Here is a 24754-nt window from a genome sequence, read left to right as displayed (position 1 = left end):
CAGCGGAGCTCAGTTGAAGAAAACGAGTAGGGCGCAATATTTGAAGGCGCGTTTTGTTTAATTGCGCGATAAACAAACAAAATCCATACCGTGAAAACTTAGTTTGATTGCGTAAATTCGAAATTTGCTTAATAAGTTTGCTTCGTGGTGTTTTGTGGCGCAGCATGCATTCAGTGCATGTTATGTGCAGTGTGTCGGTCCGTCCCATCTCTCATCCAGTTCCGTATAATCTGTGACGACCCTGTGTAAAATGTCTGTGGTTTGCTTGATTATTGAGCTGAGGAGCCGAGTTTTTGCTTCGTTTTGTTTGTTTCTATAGACAGCGCTCGTGATACTAAGGTATATTTTCATATTATTGAGCTTAAATTAATTACTTTTCATCTACTGATCTCCTGTCAAATCATATTTCATAATCATATTATTCGGTGTGGTAGTGAACTTTTGGCTTCCGGCGAGGCGGCCGGCGGCCGGCGGCCGGACACTATTCACTCGTGATTCGTGAAATACGTATTGTCAGTTGTCAAATTAATTTTCTTCAAAAGTATATAAGTAAATAGTTACAAATGTTTTGCTGTTAACTATTTTCAGGAACAGGTTTGGATGATGTCTACAACAAATTCAGACAAAATGGGACAGAATATAACATCACAAGGAGGAAGTGGTAATGATCGAGAAATGTCGTCAAGTGAGTTACCATGGTTACTCTTTTACTGAAGCTTACACCGTCTCATGAGACAACAATTTTTGTGACTTGTACACTCTAAAGACTGTAGCACCTACGCAAGTAAGATTTTAGTGGAAGCTTTCTACGCTCGATCATCATCTTTAAACTGTGTTAGTTTGATGTAAATCAGTGGACATTGTGTTTGTGTCCTATAAAAAGTACCTAGACCCTTTGAGTTAATGTTTCTATGCCTAGTTTATTGGCAACATTTGAAGACACTGGACACTATATTGGTAATTGTCACAGACCAGTCTTCTAACTTGGTGTATCTCAACATGCATACATAACAAACCTGTGAAAATTTGAACTCTTTTGGTCGTCGAAGTTGCAAGATAATAATGTAAGAAAAAACACCATGTCACACGTAGTTTTGTGCTTTCAGATGCTTGATTTTGAGACCTCAAAATCTAATGCTGTGGTCTCAAAATCAAATTCATGGAAATTACTTCCTTCTCAAAAACTTTGTCACTTCAAAGGGAGCCATTTCTCGCAGTGTTTTATTTTATCAACCTTTCCCTATTACTTGTTACCAAGTCAGGTTTATGCTAATAATTAATTGAGTAATTACTAAATAAATGTGCTTTGTCAAAGTAAAATAAAAAAATATTACTGTCTCATACTGAACTGAAAATGTATTTGTTTCCACAGTTGTACAGGCAGACAGAGAGCCACAATATGGCGTTTTGGAGAATCAAGAAAGTCCGACTGAAGATTCAATTAATACGTTAAGTATTGATGAAGCCACAAAGGAACACAAGACTGAAGAAGATCCCGACTTTGAACATCGTGTTCCAATACCTGAAGATGATAATGTAAGACTCCATTAGACATTGTGTATAAAGTATTCATAGGCCATTGTCCAAGTTTCCAAAACAGTATCGCACAGCGTGTGTTTGTGCGGCCATTTTGTAAGTTGACAAAACAGCATCGTGTAGCGTTCATGAACACAAACTCCAACGTGTACTTCAGTTTCAACGCGCGCATAGAGGGCGCGCGTGTCTCAGTTTGGTCCCACCATGTTCGTGCAAGCAGCATCATCAGTGCGCCCTCTAGTTCTTTTATATAACTCTATGGTTTTGACCTGTTCCTCTCTCCAGTATTCATTTAGTTTCCGCAAGCTATGGGCCTTCACGGGACCAGGCTTCCTGATGAGTATTGCGTATCTAGATCCTGGTAATATTGAATCAGATCTTCAGTCCGGTTTCCAGGCTCATTTTGAGGTGAGTATAGAAATAGTTTGACAGTTTCAGGTCGGTATAGACCATAGAAATAGAACCTGGAGAACACTGAGCTGACGTCTTCTGTATGGCAAAATATTTTGCCATACTCTAGTAAAAAAATGGCATCTATGCGTCCATAAATATGGTCTCACAACGAAAGCGCATGTGCAATGACACACTTAACGTTCTCCGGGTTCTATTTCTATGGTATAGACCTTTATTACGCGGACCTTATTACGCTGCCTCCATCTTGGTCCATCTTGGTCCTGTACCCCGTGTCAAATAACAAATGAATACTAATAATCACTTTTCAAGCAGGAACCAGACTATTTTACTCTTCCAGTCTCAATTTGGTGACATTGATATCAATGGCAGAAATTCAAGATGGTAACACCACGATAAAAAGGTCTATAGGGCGCATTCATAAGCCTCCCATCCACCATGCATCCAATGTGGTGGCCACCTCTGTTGCCCTGTTCTTGGCCTTTGTCTTGGCCTTGGTGCTCCATACTATACAAGAATAGCAGTACCCTTCCAGAGATGACACTACATGCCTTGGTCATTGCTTTTAGACATTGCCAAGTAGTTGAATAGTTAAAAAATATATTTATTTGTATGCAAGTTGCCAGACAAACAAGGCCTTAAGGCCACTTCAGGCTGTTGCCACCTACTCCTAGGGCTGAAACAGGGTTACCCCTTTCACAGTCCATACGAATGTAGGCTTGGGTATCATCAATTCGAAGCCTGGCCGTTAGAGCAGAAAGCACTACCTCCGCAATGTTATGTAGCAAGTGTCATGATCGGGATCTGAACCCACACCCTGCTGGTCAAACACCAGAGCTTGAATCCGGTACTATTAACCGCTCAGCCACGACATACTGCAATAACCATCCTGGAGCTGTTTGGATTTGAATGGTTACCTTGTAATAGTTTAGACTTTTATTTTTATTTTTAATCCATACACCATATTGTTCAATCCACAACCACATCAACTAGTACAGTAGGCTTATCAGATTATTAAAAAACAACACCAATTTTTTTATGAATTGCTCAGCAGTTTCCCTTGTGGTTTATTACTTTGTACAAACCAGCACAAAGTATAGGTATTGTTATGGTGTGGTTATTGAACAGCACTGTAATAAAACCTACCAGTATAATTATGTCATTAAGTGTGTTCATCACAAGGTCGTTATAGGGCCACACTCAAATTTATTTATGTTCTCTTATAAAACCTTTTTTTATTATTATTATTAATTATCCAGTCAGTTTCCCTGTGGTTTACAGTCTACCCGCAGGTCACCAAATTTCTTTTTCTTTTATCTGCAAATTATTCACCCTTTTTTGTGCATGACCTCTGTGTGAATATATAGTTATAATTAGTCCAAAGGGCCTCTGAATTCAGTCTGTTTCGGCCTTATCTAAAAAGTATTGACAGAAATAATGTAGAAGTACATTGAAATCATGAGCATCTGTTGTTTTGTATGAAATAAATCGGTGCAACTCAAGAGAAATTTGTACGTAAAAATGGCTTCAAAAAGAAAGAAAACAAGTCTGCTATTATGAGCTGAATGAGACGGGCTCTTTTGTTATTGACTAACGCTGGCCTGGTGGTCGGGGCACCATGAGAAACAGCAAGCTGGCACATTAATGGATGATATCATTGTCAGCCAATCACCGTGCAGGAAAACCTTCCTGTTTAATGGTTGATTTTTTTGGAAACGTGGGTTTTTGACTACCGGTTGAAATCGCTGCCTCATGACTACACTAGGCACAACCGGTTTCGCTTTCAACATTTCCAGGAAGAATATTCAAAAATCTAACCATATATACATGTACTAACACTCATAACGGGACAATCTGTCGTGTTTTTGTGACTTGTTTTCTTTCTTTTTGAAGCCATTTTTTCGTACACATTACTCTTTTTATAATTTGAGTTGCACCAATTTTTTTTTCATACAAAACGACAGATATGCTCTTTATTTTAATTTACTGCTACTTTATTTTGGTCAATACTTTTCAGAAAAAGTATTGACCGAAAAAGATTGAATTTCAGAAGCCCTTCGGACTATTTATATATTCAAACTACTCAAACCAAGGTCACGCATGAAAAACCACACCAACCCCCTGCAGATAAAACCTGCAAAAGCTCATTATAACGAATGGGTGGCGGGTAGACTGTTTATTACTTGAAACAAACACAGCACAAAGTAGCTGTATTGTTTATGGTGTTGTTATATAACAGCACTGTACCAACACCTACCAGTATAATGATGTCATTTAGTTTGGTCATCAACCCCTTAAGGTTAGAATATGGCCACACTCAAAATTATGTAATGTTCTCTTATAAAAAAAAAAGGAAGATTAATCCGCAATTGGAATACACAAGCTGAGAAGCGTTACTGAAATATTTTTTGTTAATAACCCAGTCAGTTTCCCTATCACTTGATAAAATAAACAAAAATACAGAGTATCTAGGTATTGTTATTGTGTTGTTACACCTACCAGTATTATGATACATAATTTAGTGTGTTCATCACAAGGTCTTAATATGGCAACAATTTAATTTGTTGATGTTCCCTTATTATTTTATTAATTACCCAATCAGTTTCCCTTGTGGTTACTGTGTTGATCCATCAAACTGAACAAAAGCTTTCATCCCATCATGAAATGAGCGAATCAGGCTCAGCAGCATTGGGGGACAGCCTATAATTCTGGTTTGGAAGTAGGAGTTTGTGAGGCAGAGGCTGTATGCGGTGCAAAGCTCCAGATGCATGTTATCAGAAAGCTGCCAAGATCCTTCCTTCTGGTTAGAACAAGGTCAAGCTGGTGCCAGTGGCGCGATCTCAGATGCCTCCAGGATACCTTGTGTTGTAGCTTGGTTTGGAAGTAGGAGTTTGTGATGCAGAGGCTGTTTGTGGTGCAAAGCTCCAAAAGCCTCTGCCCGTTTTTCGTTTAGTTTGCCCACTCTGTGGGGACCAAGACACTCTGGCAAGGCAGCATGGTCTGAGCCTACCCTGGCATTAAAGTCACCCAGTAAAATGATCATGTCTCCCTCAGGCAGGCTTTCTAGAAGGCAGTGAAGTTCATCATAGAACTTGAGCCAAGCGAAGGTGCGTAGGCGGAAATATTTGTAGTGAAGCCAGTCGAGGGAGCAAATCGTAACGAGGCGAGCCTCTCGTATCGAGCAGTAGGAGGGCATGTTTGAGACAGCCGCCTGTTCTTAATGGCGAACCCAACTCCATGCTCCCTTTGTTCTTCCTGTCTTTTTTCAAACCAGAAGAAAGAATAGTGTTCTTCCCTCAGGGATCCGCTCTCTGCTAATCTGCTGTCGATTTCACAAAACTCTTCCTAACTTAAGACTAATCTTAGGACTTAGGACAAGTCCCAACCCTGCACTGTAGCATGCAGACCTGCAGATGAATCCTAAGTTAGGAAGAGTTACTCGTCCTAACTCGAGATAAGAAAGATATTGTGAAATCGACAGCTGATCTCAGACAGTGCAGCAATGTCTATGTTGAGTTTGTCCAGTTCTCTATCGATGACAGCAGTTTTTAATAATTTACCCAGTCAGTTTCCCCTATAATGGTTTATATTGACATCTAATCTAATCTAATGAACTATCTTCCCTAAATGAATTTTTAAAACTATTTTCCCTTTTGAATCAGTTGCTGTGGATCCTGATGATGGCAACTATAATAGGTCTAGTCCTTCAGAGGTTATCTGCTCGTCTTGGTGTCGTTACAGGAATGCATCTTGCTGAAGTCTGTTTCCGAGAATATCCCAAAGTTCCTCGTATCTTACTGTGGTTAATGGTAGAGATCGCTATTATTGGTTCTGATATGCAAGAAGTCATTGGTACAGCTATTGCTTTCAATCTCCTCTCAAATGGAAAGTGAGTATACACAACCTCGTTCCCAGGGGTGATCGATCTCGCGCCATTTTCCCCCAGCATGCGTTGCTCGATCATCATCCCTGGAATTTGTTCATTAAAATGTGCTAGAATCTAGCACATTTTTATGAGCCCCTGTCATCAATCCTTTCTACGCGCGCACAAATCTTTTGTTTTTTTTAAATGTGTTTGTGTCATAAAAAACCATGATCAACACGCAAATATTCAATTCAATTAAATTCAATTAAATATACATTTATTTCCACACAATGTTAATAGAACTACATTGTATACATACATGTAATATATAAAGACAGAAAAATAATAAACTGGCGGGATCACTGAGACGAAAATTATTTTTATGCCATTGTTTTACTAATTTCTCAAAAACTACAGCACCTCAGCAAGTAATATTTTCAGGGAAGCTTTCTATAATATCATTATCGTCAAACTGTGTAAGTTAAGTGTAAATTTGTAAACATTGTGTTTTTTTTGTCCTACATAAAGTACAAAGACCCTTTAAACAAATGTATATTTGTTTGGTTGTAGGATTCCTTTGTATGGAGGCGTACTCATTACAATTGCAGACACATTTGTTTTCTTATTCCTAGACAAATATGGTAAGTACAGAAAATGCAAACTAGTTTGTCTCACTGTAAATACAAAATATCTCAAACTAAAAGTAAACCTGGTAGTATGCATCTGTTTGATCATCCCTTTATTATAATGTTTCATGGTCGAGTGGTCTAGCGCACCATACTCATGGTGGCTAAATCATCAGGGTTCTTGGGTCGATTTCACAAAGAGTTAGGTAGGAGATATACAAATTGCATGGATAGTCCTAAGTTAGGACGAGTAACTGGTCCTAACTCGAGATAAGACTAGTCCTAACTCTTTGTGAAATCCAGCAAGACACTTAACTAGAACTATTTTTTCAGCCAGTAAATGGTTAGCTGTGAGGGCAGATGGTTAATAGCGTGACTGATTTAGCTTAGCATGGTATGCTCCATCAGCCAGTAGATGGTTAGCTGTGAGGGCAGATGGTTAATATCGTGACTGATTTAGCTTAGCTTGGTATGCTCCATCAGCCAGTAAATGGTTAGCTGTGAGGGCAGATGGTTAATATCGTGACTGATTTAGCTTAGCATGGTATGCTCCATCAGCCAGTAGATGGTTAGCTGTGAGGGCAGATGGTTAATAGCGTGACTGATTTAGCTTAGCTTGGTATGCCTCATCAGCCAGTAAATGGTTAGCTGTGAGGGCAGATGGTTAATATCGTGACTGATTTAGCTTAGCATGGTATGCTCCATCAGCCTGTAAATGGTTAGCTGTGAGGGCAGATGGTTAATATCGTGACTGATTTAGCTTAGCATGGTATGCTCCATCATGTTTTTTCTTAATCATTTTCTCTCAACTTCGATGACCGGTTGAGCCCAAATTTTGTGCTTATAATGAGATACACCAAGTAAGAACACTGGTCTTTGACAATTACCAAACATGTACAGTGCCTTTAAGGAATGAATTAAATTACCCAACGACTTGCAGCCAATTTCCCGCAACACTAGGATTAATCCTATCTCGAGTTCGCACAAGTAACCCATCCTAACTTAGGATGGGTTCAATGCACCGTCTTTGGATAGGGAATTTAACTCGTTCAAAGTCCTAAGATTAATCCCAAGTTAGGAAGAGTTTGGTGAAATCGATGGCAGGGCAATATTGTTCATGCGCAATGAGCTTATTAATCTGCATACAAGCACTATATAAGTTTCCACTATTGTGTTAAAGGAACACGCTGCCTTGGATTGGACGAGTTGGTCTATAAAAAAGCGTTTGAAACCGTTTGTTATGAAATGTATATGGTTGGAAAGATGTTTGAAAAGTAGAATATAATGATCCACACAAGTATCACTCAAATTGCACGGTTTTCATTTTACGTCGCGAATTAACACAGTCGGCCATTTATGGGAGTCAACTTTTTGACTCCCATAAATGGCCGACTGTGTTAGTCGACGAGGTAAAACGAAAACCACACAATTTTGAGGCATATTTGTGTAGATCATTGTATTCTACTTTTATAACATCTTTCTAACCATATAAATTTTATAGCAAACGGTTACAAATGCTTTTCAAAGACCAACTCGACCGATCCAAGGCAGCGTGTTCCTTTAATAACTTCTCTTCAATAACTTAGTTATACCCTAACTTCTTTCTTTGTCAGGACTACGGAAGTTGGAGGCATTCTTTGCCTTTCTGATAACAGTCATGGCAATTACATTTGGATATGAGGCAAGTACTTATTTAAAACCATATTTAACGAGGGTGACCCATCCAGATGGATGATCATTTTGGTCCCTCACGTTATGTAAAATATACATCAGAGATGAAATACTGACGAAGACAAGACTTTGGCAAAAAGTGCATTTAAAGGGTTTGGGTACTTTTTGAAACACGAGACACAATGTCCACAGATTTACATTAAACTTACACAGTTATAATGATAGTAGTAAGCTTACCTGAAAATATTACTAGCTGAGGTGATGTAGTGGTTGAGAAATGAGTTAAACAATGTCACAAAAGGTTTTTTTCCCAGTTTTACCACAACTGGTTAATACATTTTAAATGCTAAAATAATGTTCTCACTGGGACCACAACAATTTTTGTGACTTGTTTTACTCATTTCTCAAAAACTACAGCACCTCTGCGAATAATATATTAACTTAATAGGAAAAGGGAAGCTTTCTACCATCATTATCTGCAAACTGTGAGTTTAATTGGGTGGCATGGTTGGCTTGTGCGTAAAGCGCTCGCCTCTCACCAAGGTGACCCCGGTTCGATTCCCGGTCGGGGCCATATGTGAGTTGAGTTGTGCGTTGGTTCTCTGCTGTGCCACGAGGGTTTTCCAGACTATCCGGCTTTCCTCCCTCAGGAAAAAATCAAACACTTGGCTGTGCTCCGTGGTCATAATGGGTTGATGTGGCTGGCAGCTGAATGCGCCCTTTCATGCCTGCTTCTCGAACACGTTGTAGCCGCGTCCTTCGCAATTCAGCTCTTAGCTGCGAGTAAGGACGATTAGCCCCCCAAATTATTATTTAATGTAATTCTGTGGATATTGTATTTTGTGTCAGACAAGAAGTACCTAGACCCTTTAAACAGAAATTTTAACTAAAAATAAACAATTTCATACTAGGATAAATAGACGAAAATTACACACACTATCAAACTATGTAACTCAAACTGCTTTTAAAAATTTCACCCTTAGGTTTGAGAACAATTCAAATACCCTGTGTGCTTTCTCAGGTTGCTGTTAATAGGCCCACTTCTCTCTTATCTCTTCAGTCTTCTGACAGTGACTAGAGCAAGCTAGTCGAAACGTTGAGACTAATTTAAGAACTGACTCCACGGTAGTGCAGTTAATAACGATCCTATAAGCTAAAGTAGTAGTCCCAGCCAATTTTCTATACCTTCCGCTCGGGTTAGAGTAAAAAAGCAGGACAGTTCTTTTCAGAACTAAGAAGCCTCCCGAACTCCCCAACAATCTACCCCGCGGTAGTAAAATAAAGAAAGACAGTTCTCTGAGAACAAATTCTACCTGGCAAGTAGATACCCACATGATGTTACAGCAAACCAAATATATACAGGTTGCTGTTGATTTAAAGTAAACCTGATCATTTCATAGCATCCTAAATGTGTTAAAATGTGTGCAAATGTTGTATAAAGTGTGGTATTAAATTTGCACTAAAATCAATGAATACCTAAAGATTACGGATTGTATTATCTTTTGTAGTACATTACTGTAGGTCCTGATCAAGGTGCTGTTTTAGCTGGATTATTTCTACCAACATGTCGTGGATGTGACAAATCAGCGGGTATACAAGCTGTAGCCATTATTGGTGCTGTTATTATGCCTCATAATATATACCTTCACTCAGCTCTAGTAAAGGTCAGTACCTAGTATTACATGTAGTATACACATATTGACTGGCTATGAGGTAACTAGTGTACGTCTTTTCCCCCAGACCTGTATGCTTCGTTTTTGAAAGGGCAAGGGCACCAAGGCATTTTCTCCCTGGTAAAGGGCACCCTATGAGGAAATATTAAATTTCTACTGGAGCACCAAGGCAATGACTAGGGGGCATGGAGGCAATAGTCTTCGTTGCCCCAGTGAAGTATCAGGCCTGATATTTGTTTAAACATCACTTTTTGTATTTGTGTTTATATTTTGCTTGTACAGCGCCATGAGCGTCAAGCGCCATGAGCGTCATCTGAGATGCAGGCTTGGGAGCATGAAGAGTTAAGGCCCGGTCACACAGGCCCCGATAAAGAGAACAATAAAAATGCACGCCCTTGATGCGTGGAGTCTGCGTGGATCAATTCAACCAATAGAATGCGCTCTTTTTGCGTCTTTATCGTTTTTGTTATCGCTGCAGTGTGACTTAGCCTTTTCGTTGTAATAAGAAAGAGTAAATTTAAATTAGTTCATGTCGTGACTTTGGTGGCATTTTATTCCATGCTGATAACCCTTCACTATTTGTCTTGGTTTTTTTAGTCTCGTGATGTAAATCGTGAAAAGAAAGAGGCCGTTAAAGAAGCCAATATGTATTTCTTTATTGAGGCATGCATTGCTCTTCTGGTTGCATTCATCATCAATCTATTTGTGGTGGCAGTGTTCGCTCAAGGACTTTACAAGCACACCAATGCTGAAATAGTAAGTAGACACTAAGGAATATCCATGGATAATTTATTAAGTTATTTGCTTTTGACCAGAGTGGGACTTAAAGACATTGGACACTATTGTGACATTGTCCATTAAGTTGTGTGCTTTCAGATGCTTGATTTTGAGACCTCAAAGTCTAAATCTGAGGTCTCAAAATCAAATTTGTGGAAAACTACTTCTTACTCGAAAACTACGTTACTTCAGCGGGAGCCGTTTCTCACAATGTTTTATACTATCAACAGCTCCCCATTACTCGTTACCAAGTGAGGTTTTATGCTAATAATTATTTTGAGTAATTAACAATAGTTTCCACTGCCTTTAAACCGTTGAACTCCGGATTAATGCACTCTACTAACTGAGCTAACTAGCTCTTGCTCTATGCTGGCGGTCTCCCCATTTTGTCAATATCTTTGTTCGGGGGTGCTAAATTAATAAATAAGGCTGGCACATTAACCTTTTCATTAGGGAATAATTGGGAAGCAAAGTTTTTTTTGTTAATTTTAACAGTTGGTGAGGTCAATAAATGATGTGAATCTTGATTTAGAATATTTTTTATAGATATTAGAACTTTGAGACTTTTATCTTAATTCAGACTTTTTATAGCCTGCCTGGTGAAAAAAAGGCTGTTTTTTGTTTGTTCTCCAAATAAATTAAGTCATGTCCTTTGATCTACTTCTCTAGCACTTGGGATGATGTTCCCAAAAGCTCCTGTCTTTAAAGGCAGTGGACACTATTGGTAATTACTCAAAATAATTATTAGCATAAAACCTTACTTGGTAACGACTAATGGAGAGCTGTTGATAATATAAAATATTATGAGAAACTGCTCCCTCTGAAGTGACGTAGTTTTCGAGAAAGAAGTAATTTTCCACAAATTTGACTTCGAGACCTTAGAATTAGATTTTGACATCTCGAAATCTAGTATCTGAAAGCACACAACTTTGTGTGACAAGGGTGTTATTTCTTTCATTATTATCTCGCAACTTCGACGACCATTTGAGCTCAAATTTTCACAGGTTTGTTATTTTATGCATATGTTGAGATACACCAAGTAAGAAGACTGGTCTTTGACAATTACCAATAGTGTCCAGTGTCTTTAACTCCAGGGGTTACATGCCATCATTTTAATGTACCTCTTAAGATCTATTATCCCAGATTCAAACAAGTTAGTCAGCATTGACTCTCAACCCTGTATTTGAAACTTGAAAGTAAATGTTGATGTTTATGTTTAATTCCAGCATGATATGTGTGTTGAGAAAGGCAGTATGTATGTAGATATTTTCCCAAATAACACTGATCTGATTGAGCAAATGGACATCTTCAAAGGGGTAAGCTGCAACTATAGTATTTTTTAAATTTTGAATATGATTTTAAAATAAGGTATTGCCCAACTTGCATTCACAAGGCCGGACGGCTACTTTAAGGTGAGGGCTACACACACAGTGATTCTGGGCTGTCGGGTAGTAGTGTTCATATGTTTTGGAGTTACGCCGGTCGTGACACTTGTGTCTTGAAACAAGCCACTTAACCATTGCCTCGTCATTCGCATGGGACATAAAGCCATTGGTCCCATGTGTTGTGTAACGCTTGTAAAGAACCCAGTGCACTTATCGGAAAGAGAAGGGGTTCGCCCCGGTGTTCCTGGCTGTGGCTGCTGTATGCGCCGTAGCACCTTGTAAACCCTTATAAGGTGCTACATAATTGGGTCTCAGAATTCATCACTGCAATAACCTATCTTTCTGAAAGTTTCTCAGCGCCTTGAGTACCTTATTTGGTAGATACGTGCGCTGTGTAAGACTTCAATATTATTATTATTATTATTATTATTGTTATTAAAAAGTGCTTGCATGACAGTTTATGAACATGAATCTACATTTTGAGAATAAAAATATTAGATTGTACTATTTTTGCTATAAATATTGATTTTGTCATTGAATGTTTGAATGGATTGTGTTTAAAACACAGGGTGTATATCTTGGCTGTGAGTTTGGTGCTGCTGCATTGTATATATGGGCCATAGGAATCCTTGCATCGGGTCAAAGTTCAACCATGACTGGAACATATGCTGGACAGTTTGTCATGGAAGTAAGTTTTGAATAAAATCCTAAACGAAAATAAAGTTCATGTACTTTTGATAAAGAAAATTTGCTGATTTCTAGTTCAATGCAACAACTGATACAAACAAAACACAAAACAGCACCTTGTAAACCATTATATGGTGCTATGTAAAAGCAGTGCCATGGCCGAGCGGTTAAGAGCACCGGATTCAAGCACTGGTGTTTGATCAGCAGGGTGTGGGTTCGGATCCCGGTCGTGACACTTGCTACATAAAATTTGGGAGGTAGTGCTTTCTGCTCTACCGGCCAGGCTTCGAATTGATGATACCCAAGCCTACATCCGTATGGACTGTAAAGGGGTTAACCCTGTTTCAGCCGTAGGAGTAGGTGGCAACGGCCTCTGGAAAAAATAATTGTAGCCCACACCTTGAAGTGGCCTTCAGGCCTTGTGTGTCAGGCGACTTGCAAAAAAATAAAATATAAAAAAAAGAGGTCTCTTACTTCAAATGTAGTCCTGCCATACCTTGCAGGAAATACTGTATGCGTCAACACCTTGAGCATCACTGAGTGACGGTATGATCGCTATAACAATCAATCAATCAACCGCTCTCCTGTGTCCACGTCCTACAGCCTCATGCCTCATGTGGTCCATTTCGCTAGGCCGGCCAAGTTGTTGGGCCCAGGATGATCGAGGGCGGCCTCAAGGTCTCTTCCAGCTAGGGGCTTGTGCTAGGCCTCCCCTGGAGTTAATTGCGATGCTTAGAGCTTTTTAAGCTGGGATATTGTCAGCTAGGCGAGCAACATGACCAAAGAAGGCAGTGTGGCGTCGTTGAAATAGATGGTTGATGGGGGGCAGACATGTTCTTTGGGTGACCTCATAGTTGAGTGTTTACACCTCATGTGGAACAATTCTAGTCGATTGAGGTCAGATTTGAGGAGGGTCCATGTTTCTGAGCCATACAACAAGACAGGGATGATGCAAGTCCTGTATATGGCCAGTTTAGCATTAAGTTCAGCTTCCAGATTCTGCGTAGGTTGTTCATGGCAGATGAGGCAAGTCCAAGTCTTCTGAAGACATCGGGTTTGCAACGTTCGGAGCTGGAGATTTTACTTCCGAGGTATACAAAGTCCTCCACAATGTTGACAGACTGCCCGTTTACCATGAAGTGAGAGGAAGTGCCATTGCCACTGTGGTTGAACTTGGATTTTTGTTTTCTGCCAGGAGATATTGAGTCCCAGATTGATACCCTCACTCTGAAATGACTGGAGTGCGTTGCTCAGATCCTTTGCATTATTGCTGACTAGGGCAACGTCATCTGCAAAGTCCATGTCGGAGAACTTTGACTGGCCGATGGTGACCCTGTGTCTGTGGATGCTCTGTCAAGGATCGATTCCATGGCAAGGCAGAATAGGGAAGGAGCCAAGATGCAGCCCTTTCTTACACCTGATCTTGTGGGGAAGCATTCAGAGGTGTTCCTTCCTTGGTGTACCTTGGCAGAGGTATTGGTGTGAAGATCCTTAATGAGGGTGAGGAGGAGATGGTTGGGAACCCCTATGCCTTGGAGAGCATTCCAGAGGGAGGTTCTATCGACAGAGTCGAAAGCAGCCTTCAGGTTGACGTAGGCCACGGACAAAGGTTCACAGAACTCATGATGCAGCTCCGATCTATTATCATCATTAATATTAACTATCATTGCCAAACATGGTGTAAGCAACTAACACCCGAATCAGACAGGCGCTCCAGAGTTGCGCTGAACCAAATTCTGAATTAAGTACATGAAAAGTTTGACATCTGACACAGTTAGGAGTGACTGGACGCGCTAGAAGTCGCAAGATCGACATTCGGTCGGAACGACTCTGGAGCGCCTTGGTTTCAGACGTCGATCTTGTCATGAGCCGAACCTAATGTAATGTTATGTTAAGTTCGCCTGTATAAAACCAATATTTAATTGGGTCAATCCATAGTCGCTCCTAATCTATTTGGGTCTGAGCGCCAGTCTGAACCGGGTGTATGCTAACAAATGAAGATGTAATCCATAACTAATTGGCGAATGTGTTTTCCCAGGGGTTCCTGAATCTAAAGTGGCCACGTTGGAAACGAGTTATGCTGACTCGATCCATCGCCATCTCACCAACAATATTCATTGCTGCCTTCAAAGGAGTTCAAGATCTAACTGGAATGAATGACTTACTCAATGTAGTCATGAGTCTGCAGGTATTGTGTAATTAAAGACATTGGACACTATTGGAAATTGTCAAAGACCAGTCTTTTCACTTGGTGTATCTCAAAATATGCATAAAATAACAAACCTGTGAAAATTGGAGCTCAATTGAAGGTGCGAGATATTAATGAAATAAAAAACACCCTTGTCACACAAAGTTGTGTGCTTTCAGATGCTTGATTTCGAGACGTTAAAGTCTAAATCTGAGGTCTCGAAATCAAATTTGTGGAAAATTACTTCTTACTCAAAAAGTACATTACTTCAGAGGAGTCGTATCTCACAATGTTTTATACTATCAACCTCTCCCCATTACTTGTTACCAAGTAAGGTTTTATGTTAATAATTATTTGAGTAGTTACCAATAGTGTCCTCTGCCTTTAAGTAAAACCTTGATCAGTGTGCTTAAAGGATGACTATAATGGTTGAGGCACACTGCAGCGATAGCGAAAACGATAACGATCAGGACGCAAAGAGAATGCATTCTATTGGTTGAATGAGCATGTGTATATTCTGCATGGAGCAATTTAACCAATGGAATGCGTACTCTTTGCGTCGTGATCGTTATCGTTTTTGTTATCGCTGCAGTGTGAGTCTGCCTTTAGAAAAAGTTTTAGAAGGGTAGATTTTAGTGCATTCTTGACTTCAATTTCAGAAAACAAATGAAGTGCTTTTTAAGGTACTTATCAATTGAAACTAATATGTTTGTAGTTTATTATTCTTTTCTTCAACTGTGTTTTTATTGTTTAGTTGCCGTTTGCCTTGATACCGATTTTGACGTTCACCAGCACGAGCAAATTAATGAAAGACTTCACTAATGGAATGTAAGTAAATTTCAAATTCTTTTTGTTTAAAATCAAAATTCATTAATAGTGCAAGCCTGAGTTTTAATGCTACATATATGATGTGTGGACCTGAGATCAAAGAACTCCACATAATGGGTGCGTTCGCTTAGCTCTCCTGGGTTGACCCCTGTCTGCCCCGGGTACGTTCATTAGCTTTGACGTCATTCCAGGGACTCACCCGAGTCAGCCCCAAGTGCCCTACTTATGGAACCGGTCACTTGGGGCTGGCCCGAGGTGCATGACGTCACCACAAGAGGGTGAGTGACCATTGGATTAGTTCTTGTCAGGGGCTCACCCGAGTGAGCACCGCGGGGTCGACACAAGAAAGCTAATCGAACGCACCCTATGTAGGGACTTGAAACAGTATGTTGACTTACACATGTCCACAGTGTTATTTACAATGTTGAAGAATAGGATTTCTTTAAGTGTACAGGGGTTGATTTCACAAAGAGTTGGGACTAGTCCTAACTTAGAACTAGTCCTAGGAGATATACAAATTGCATGGATAGTCCTAAGTTAGGACGAGTAACTGGTCCTAACTCGAGATAAGACTAGTCCTAACTCTTTGTGAAATCTACTCCTGAGCAGTGGAATGTCCACACAGTGAATCCAATACAGAGCTGTGTGTTTGTGTGTTTACTTCTTGTTAGTGTTTAATTTCAAACCTACTTACATCATCATCATTCTCTGAATCCATCATGGGGGACAAAGAGCCGCCCAACCAATGCGTTCTGCTGCGGATTGCCACAGCTGCCATGCCCCTGGGTTGTGGTGGTGCTGGTTAGGGTGGTGCACCTTGATACCCTGCCTCCTTGGGACAGGGGAGACCTAGAGCGCAGTAGCAGGAGACGGCTTCTGAGTAGTCAGAGCGCCCCTCACGTAGTGTCTGACAGATCGTTGGGCCTCGATGTAGCCTCATCCGCCCCGTCAGCATTGTTGCGGCTGCTGCCCCGCGCCTTCACTGGACCTCGTTCCAAGTAGGGAGTTTGGAATCAGAGTTTTCCTTCTCCTAGGTGGGCTGCCAACCAAGGCTGCGAGCCCCACCCGCCCGAGTTGGGAATCAGAGTTTTCCTTCTCCCAGGTGGGCTGCCAACCAAGGCTGCGAGCCCCACCCGCCCGAGTTGGGAATCAGAGTTTTCCTTCTCCTAGGTGGGCTGCCAACCAAGGCTGCGAGCCCCACCCGCCCGAGTTGGAAATCAGAGTTTTCCTTCTCCTAGGTGGGCTGCCAACCAAGGCTGCGAGCCCCACCCGCCCGAGTTGGGAATCAGAGTTTTCCTTCTCCCAGGTGGGCTGCCAACCAAGGCTGCGAGCCCCACCCGCCCGAGTTGGGAATCAGAGTTTTCCTTCTCCCAGGTGGGCTGCCAACCAAGGCTGCGAGCCCCACCCGCCCGAGTTGGGAATCAGAGTTTTCCTTCTCCCAGGTGGGCTGCCAACCAAGGCTGCGAGCCCCACTCGCCCGAGTTGGGAATCAGAGTTTTCCTTCTCCTAGGTGGGCTGCCAACCAAGGCTGCGAGCCCCACCCGCCCGAGTTGGGAATCAGAGTTTTCCTTCTCCTAGGTGGGCTGCCAACCAAGGCTGCGAGCCCCACCCGCCCGAGTTGGGAATCAGAGTTTTCCTTCTCCTAGGTGGGCTGCCAACCAAGGCTGCGAGCCCCACCCGCCCGAGTTGGGAATCAGAGTTTTCCTTCTCCTAGGTTGGCTGCCAACCAAGGCTGCGAGCCCCACCCGCCCAAGTTGGGAATCAGAGTTTTCCTTCTCCTAGGTGGGCTGCCAACCAAGGCTGCGAGCCCCACTCTCACAATATTGTAAATCTACTCTTTTGCAAACTGCAAATCATGTTAACAAGTGAGCGAATGTACAATCTGAAAGCTGTCAAAATTGTCATGTTTTCAACGTGTTGATAATTTTTATATGTTTACATTCATTTTAGGGCTAGATAGCTCAGTTGGTAGAGTGCCGGCACGTTAATCCGGAGGTTGTTGGTTCGAATCCCACTCTAGTCAATTCTTTGTTTAACCCCCAAAATCATTTCAAAAATTACCCAGTCAGTTTCACTTGTGGTTTATATTGATGTCATTTTAATACCGGTAGATGTTAAATTTGCATCGGTACATTCATTTTGGTTTTGACCCTTATAAGTACAACACCGATGTGAGTTAGCACTGTATACTCAGTTTTACAAGTTTTCCCTTTGAAAAGCAATCACAGGTATATTACTCATGTTGGATTTGAACCCACGACCCTTGCAATTCTAGAGCAGTGTCATACCAACTAGACCACCGACATTGCATGGTTGCTAGAGGCAGTTTGATAAGTTTTAGCAAGGGGTACTGCAAATGATTTAATAGATGTTAAAATTGCATCGGGGATAAAGTTCAATATTAATTTTGGTTTTTACCCATACACCAATGTGTGTTAGCACTGTATACTCAGTACTTATCTGAGTTTTGTGATTTTTTTTTTACAGCTAATTACTCGAGTGTGATTTGAACCCGGAACCTTTGCAATTCTAGAGCAGTGTCTCAGCAACATTTATTTATTTTGTGCCCAACAGTTTTCTTAAGATAGCTTGTTTCTGTTTGGCTATTGGTGTGATTGGAATCAACATGTTCTTTGTTGCGATTTACATCCCAAGTTTGCCTCAACACTGGGCCATGTACATTCTAGTGGTAGTTCTTCTGTGTGCTTATCTTGTCTTCATTTGTTACTTGGTAAGTTTTTGTTACTTAGTAGGTTTCTTATTCTTTTTATTGTGAAGAATCCTTAGTCTATAATGGTTGACACCCTACATTTACTGTAAGGACTAAGGGCAATTGGCAATAAAAACTTTTGTTAAGAAGTAATGTGGTTTTTGAATTGAATTGAATTATTTATTCATCAAATATAAAAAATACATGGAATTTAAAATCCAATTGTACAGCAACATTACAAATATAAGAAAGTAAAAATTGCACAACATATACATGTACTAATACATAACATACTACAGAAAACAACAATAACTTTTTTCTTCTTTTTTTAACCCATGAAAACATATGGTTATATGTAAAAAGAAACCAGTTTTATGCCAACAATTTTAATCTGAAAAGTGTTAATACTGCAGTAACATTTCTTAGATTGTGTTTTTGACTATTGCAATATATTGGGGATTATTTTCCTGTGTTGACATATTCACTCTGAACTTCCAGCGATATTTCAGAAACGCAACCACCTTTTGAAATGAACTTTTCTCAGGTTTTGTCATTGTACATAAAAGGATTAAAGGGAAGGTACACGTTTGCTTATTTTCAAAGACCAGTCTTCTCACTTGGTTGGTGTATCCCAACAAAAGCATAAAATAACAAACCTGTGAAAATTTGGTCATCGGAGTTGCGAGAAAACGATGAGAGAAAAAACACCCTTGTTGGACGAATTAGGTTCCTTTCACATAGGAATAAAAGACTTCTGGCTAGAAGTCTTTTTATTATTTTAAGGAGAAATAACCTCTTTCTCAAAATCTGTGCTACTTCACAGGGAGCCATTTCTCACAATGTTTTATACTATCAACAGCTCTCAAATGATTGTTACCAAGTCAGAATCCTGTCTGAATGAAACATTAAATATTGTTTTAAAGGTACTGCTGTCGATTTCACAAAGAGTTAGGACTTTTTTTATCTCGAGATAAGACGAGTAACTCTTCCTAACTTAGGATTAATCTTAAGGTTTGCATGCTAATGTACAGTGCAGGGTTGGGACGCATCCTAAATCCTATAAGATTAATCTTAAGTTTGGAAGAGTTTTGTGAAATCGACGGCTGGACACTACTGGCAATTACTCAATATAGTTGTTAGCACAAAAACTCCCTTGGTTAACAAGCAGTGGAGAGTTGGTGATAGTATAAAACAATGTAAGAAAGGGCTCCCTCTAAAGTAACGTAGTTTTCGAGAAAGAAGTAATTTTCGACTCAAATATTTGAATTTTATTTTGAGACCTCAGAATTAGATTTTGAAAGCACACAACTTTGTGTGAAAAGGGTGTTTTTTTTTCCATTAGTGTCTCATAACCAATTAAGTTCAAATTTTCACAGGTTTGTTATTTAATGCATATGTTGAGATACACTTGTGCGAAGACTTGTCTTTGACAATTACCAAAGGTGTCCAGTGTCTTCAACAGCTGCTGAGCTGAGGCACTGAGTGTCTTCAACAGCTGCTGAGCTGAGGCACTGAGTGTCTTCAACAGCTGCTGAGCTGAGGCACTGAGTGTCTTCAACAGCTGCTGAGCTGAGGCACTGAGTGTCTTCAACAGCTGCTGAGCTGAGGCACTGAGTGTCTTCAACAGCTGCTGAGCTGAGGCACTGAGTGTCTTCAACAGCTGCTGAGCTGAGGCACTGAGTGTCTTCAACAGCTGCTGAGCTGAGGCACTGAGTGTCTTCAACAGCTGCTGAGCTGAGGCACTGAGTGTCTTCAACAGCTGCTGAGCTGAGGCACTGAGTGTCTTCAACAGATGCTGAGCTGAGGCACTGAGTGTCTTCAACAGCTCCTGAGCTGAGGCACTGAGTGTCTTCAACAGCTGCTGAGCTGAGGCACTGAGTGTCTTCAACAGCTGCTGAGCTGAGGCACTGAGTGTCTTCAACAGCTGCTGAGCTGAGGCACTGAGTGTCTTCAACAGCTGCTGAGCTGAGGCACTGAGTGTCTTCAACAGCTGCTGAGCTGAGGCACTGAGTGTCTTCAACAGCTGCTGAGCTGAGGCACTGAGTGTCTTCAACAGCTGCTGAGCTGAGGCACTGAGTGTCTTCAACAGCTCCTGAGCTGAGGCACTGAGTGTCTTCAACAGCTGCTGAGCTGAGGCGCTGAATGTCCACAACAGTGTAGTACTGTATTTATCAAACGTTAATAAGGTTGTGTATAATTAAAAGTGATTGTTTACACTTATCTTACAGATATGGTTTTGTCTGATCACACTTGGGTTTACATTTCTGCAACGTATACCAATTCCAGTAAGTTAAAATTCTTCTATCATATTAATAATAACTGTATTCGTAAAGCTCCAAATTGCCAAAGGATACAATGCAGTGAATAATAATAAGAGTATGGTTGAGAAGAGTGTACATTACACAATTGTTGCACGCTGTAACAGGGGTCCATGGCGTTTTGTTCACCTGAGGGGGGTAATGGCACCCGAGGCAAAGCCGAGGCTGCCATTCACAGCGAGGGTGTACAAAACTCATGGATCCCAGTCACAGCGTGCAACAATTGTTTTGTTATACCTTTGTATAATTGTTATTCCTCTTCTCAAAGTTCTGTTGTCATCTTCAAACATTATGACGACGGACTATTCATTGTTTGATAAGCAGATGAACAAGAAACAATTCCCTCAAACAGCGCTGGAATTTGACCAACGGCGGGAACCATCAAGGTGATGTACACCGATGTACATCACTTTTCATGTTACCCGACCCCGAGCCATGTAACATGTGTCTGTGTTGCACGTCACGTGATTGGTTTTTGACCAATCAACCATCACAGTTTTATACCGAGGTATAACAATATACAATTGTTGCATGCTGCGACGGAATCCAGGGCGTCTTGTACACCCAGGCACTCGAGGCCAAGCTGAGGGTGCCACCAATGGTGTACAAAACCCATGAACACAGTCACAGCGTGCAACAATTGTTTTGTTATACCTTAACATTGTTATTAACAATTTGTTACCGAGGTATAACAAGAATTATTGTGTTCAGAGAAAAATGAAATAGTGAATCCCAGTGAATTGAGCAATCAATTAGAATCTCAAGTAAATGATAGTTCTTAATTGGGAGGTATACGATTAAAATCACTCGTAAAATGAATGGCAATAAAACCCTTTGATTAGAAACCTACAGCAGTGTGTTATAGTAAAAAGCTTATTGAGAAACATATCGATTCAAAGTAAACTGGTTATTCGAAAAGTCAAAGGTAAACTTTGCCTTCAACATTGTAAAAAAAAAGACAGCTTTGTGGTTTAAACAATAGAGTCATCGTATCAACCCATTTTTATTATTATCAGCACTAGGAGACTTTTGAGGCGCTGGTGGCAGCAGACATAACGCTCCTTTTTTGCAGCTCTGGCCGTGCGTGCGCATGCTCAGTATGGCGCCTGTTGGTCTGAGCATGCGCAATACTGTGAAAAAAGACCCTCTTAAATTCCCATTGCCTGCTTTGGTGCTCGATCGTTCGATCGGCCATCAGGGTCACGAGAGAATAGTGAAAAAAACAATTACAAATTTTGCATTGCATCAATGCCAAAACAAAAATGAATAAAACGCTTACTAAGTGATAAACTCCAAACACGAAGTTGTGAAGTTAGATTATTTATTTCTCATCAAATATGACATTTCAGACAGAAATATTTCAAGGGATGTTTTCAACTATCATCATCATTAGACCGTGTAAGGTATATGTAAAATTGTCATCTTCACGATTTTTGTTTCTCACCAATTCTGTAACGTTTGTTTGACAGTGTTGCAGCATCACAGCACAGACCTATAACCTGAACGGACTCTCAGATGAAGAAGATGGAGAGCAGAGCAGCCAAGGACCGAATGAAACGACAGATTAATAAATGCATCAGCATCAACCCTAAGAAACCAAATTGGACAACACCAAAGTATTTTAATATACAAAGCAATGTATATAATAAGTGATTCTTGTCATACTAAACAATATAAGGTAAAGGGTCTTTCATGGTAATGGTAGTAGTGTTGTTAGAATGTTTTGGTGGTAACTTGGCTATGCATTTTATATGTACACATATTTTAAGCTGTTTTTTTTGTTTGTGGTGCTTTTATCTTTCAATATAAACATATCATTTATATGCAATCAATGCATTGTTTAAGAACAAACTGCCTTAATGACACTGGACACTATTGGTTTTGTCTAAGACCAGTCTTCCCACCTGGTGTGCCTCATCATATGCAAAGAGGAACAGGTGTAATTTCACAATTAAAAATTGTAGGCAGTCGCTTTGTTTGTTTTGAAAGTTGTATCTTCCAATCAAAATGACTAAGATCTACTTGGATGTTATATAAAACAAATAATGAATGTTTTTCATTCATGTGATAGTGCAAATATTTTCATTCGTTGAAAGCTGGAATGTTCCATTCAACTCGGCTCCACCTCATTGAATAGAACATCCCATCTTTCAACTCATGAACATATTCGCACCATTGCACTCATAAACGTTCATTATGTGTATAATAGTGTCCACTGCCTTCAAGAGTTGAAAGTTAAAGGTGCTTCCAATGTTTCTACTAAACAATAAATACAATCTAGTACAGATTTATGAAAAAAACTAACTATGTACTAAGTACGTTCAGTATCTATTAAGGAAGATTTTATGGAATTACTGTATTATCATTACAGGAGATGATGACTGATTTTTTATTGAATATGAAATGTATACAGGCATACTAGGGATTCTTTGTTTGAAACTGTTATGACTATAATTTACTGTAATTGTTCAATTTGCAAATAGCAGTAGGTTGAAATTACGCAAGTCATTAATCAGGCTTGAGACTTGGCCCTTAAAAAAGAAGGAACATTTTCTGGATCTGGATATCGTTATACTCTGATAAAAACGGATACCCGCATCGCATCAGATCGCATCATTTGGTAAAGTACAAGAGTGGACCTATGTACCATGGGGGCTTTTTGTTTGAGGGCCCACAAATCGGTAACAGATTAAGAAGGAAGAACATGCCTGATGAATGGAGCGAATTAAAGTACATTTTTTACTTGTTTGAATTATTTTATTTAAAGTTATAGTAACTATTGAAGTGTTTTTAAGATGTATGAGTGTACATTTACATGGTTTCTAAAAGTACTTACTTTTTTAGTTCAGTTTAATATACATTAAAGGTGCCTTAACAAGTTTTGTTAGTTGTTTTATTTAAGTATTACAATTTTATGAAAAACAGCTTGCCTAAATTCCACATTTCATGTGCCTAAGTTAAAATGTATGGTTTGCTTTAGCATTGTACAGTAACACAACTGTTTCCCACATAAAAAACTTCAAAACAGATTGATACAACCATAAGACAACACTTCTCAAAAAGGATATACGCATGGTGTTATAGCAAACCCCACCCAAATATAGGTCGCTTCTTAAGACTAAAGAAATAGTATTATTGAAAACATTAATTAAAACGGGCTTTAGAAATCAGTTTAAGTAAAGTATTTTCATGCAACATAAACTCTATGCAAAATTAAATGTAACATATTTGACATGTTGTATTGTTTCAGATCTGAAAAAGATTGAGTCTCCATGCTGGAGTGAAACATTAAAGGGATAAGATGCCTTGGATCGGGTGAGTTGGTCTATGAAAAGCGTTTGAAAACTGTTTGTATGGATCATATTTTTATGGATCAATATACTCTACTTTTAAAACATTTGTTTAACCATGCATTTTATAACAGTTAAGGTTTTCAAACATTTTGCATAGACCAACTGGCCTGCATAAGGCAATATGTCCCTTTAGCCTTGTGCATGAACCTTGTGAATTTTTTCATGAAAATATTCTTGTGAACTTATCATATTTTTCCAGAAAATATAACAAGGCTATATATAGCCTTTTGAACTTTACAAAAGCCTTGTGAACTTATAAAAAATGTCCTGAAAATGTTCATTAGCCTTGTGAATTCTTATCAATTTTGTTCTTATCAAAATTTGATTATTATAGCCTTGTGATTATTTTCAAGAAAACAAATGATAAGTTCACAAACCTTGTGAACTTATCATATTTTTGTAGTGATTTCATCATATGTTTCTTGAACATTACTTTTAATATGCTGTTTATGTTTGACCCAAATTTGATAAAAATGCTGGACTAACCATTGTGGTTTTTCAATATTTGAAACGCATTGGTAAGATAGCTGGACTTGCTTGTCGCCCCTTGTGAATTTGTCAGTAATTAGCAACATTTGATAAAAACGCTGGATTTAACCCCCCTTGAGATTTTTTTATTTATTATTGTCCCATATTTAAAGTGTTTGTCAGTATGCATAATATCAAGTGATTCGGTAGTGGTATGGTTTTATAGGGAGGGGGGGGGGGAGGAATGTCCGACGACCT

General features: G+C 39.8%; 1 protein-coding gene across 1 annotated transcript; it reads left to right on the top strand.

Moving 5' to 3' along the window:
* The first annotated feature begins 203 nt into the window (after positions 1-203).
* On the top strand, positions 204-22687 carry LOC117300019 (natural resistance-associated macrophage protein 2-like). Its single transcript, XM_033783669.1, has 16 exons — positions 204-339; positions 589-685; positions 1373-1536; positions 1822-1944; positions 5610-5836; positions 6383-6453; positions 8052-8119; positions 9618-9773; positions 10380-10538; positions 11786-11875; positions 12513-12632; positions 14670-14819; positions 15574-15647; positions 18222-18378; positions 20586-20642; positions 22145-22687. The coding sequence occupies exons 2-16, from the start codon at positions 601-603 to the stop codon at positions 22241-22243; spliced, it is 1800 nt and encodes a 599-aa protein (XP_033639560.1). The 5' UTR covers positions 204-339; positions 589-600; the 3' UTR covers positions 22244-22687.
* Positions 22688-24754: the final 2067 nt, after the last annotated feature.

The sequence above is a fragment of the Asterias rubens genome, chromosome 15 (assembly GCF_902459465.1).
Source record: "Asterias rubens chromosome 15, eAstRub1.3, whole genome shotgun sequence".
Taxonomy (NCBI): Eukaryota; Metazoa; Echinodermata; class Asteroidea; order Forcipulatida; family Asteriidae; genus Asterias; species Asterias rubens.
Note: the sequence above shows the minus strand (reverse complement) of the source record. Positions and strands in the feature narration are given on the sequence as shown.

Excerpts from the sequence above, each read along its gene's own strand:
- LOC117300019 (XM_033783669.1), top strand. The coding sequence starts at position 601 with ATGATGTCTACAACAAATTCAGACAAAATGGGACAGAATATAACATCA. Across the intron at positions 15,648-18,221 it reads AAAGACTTCACTAATGGAAT|TTTTCTTAAGATAGCTTGTT; the intron begins GTAAGTAAATTT and ends TGTGCCCAACAG. Across the intron at positions 18,379-20,585 it reads TTGTCTTCATTTGTTACTTG|ATATGGTTTTGTCTGATCAC; the intron begins GTAAGTTTTTGT and ends CTTATCTTACAG.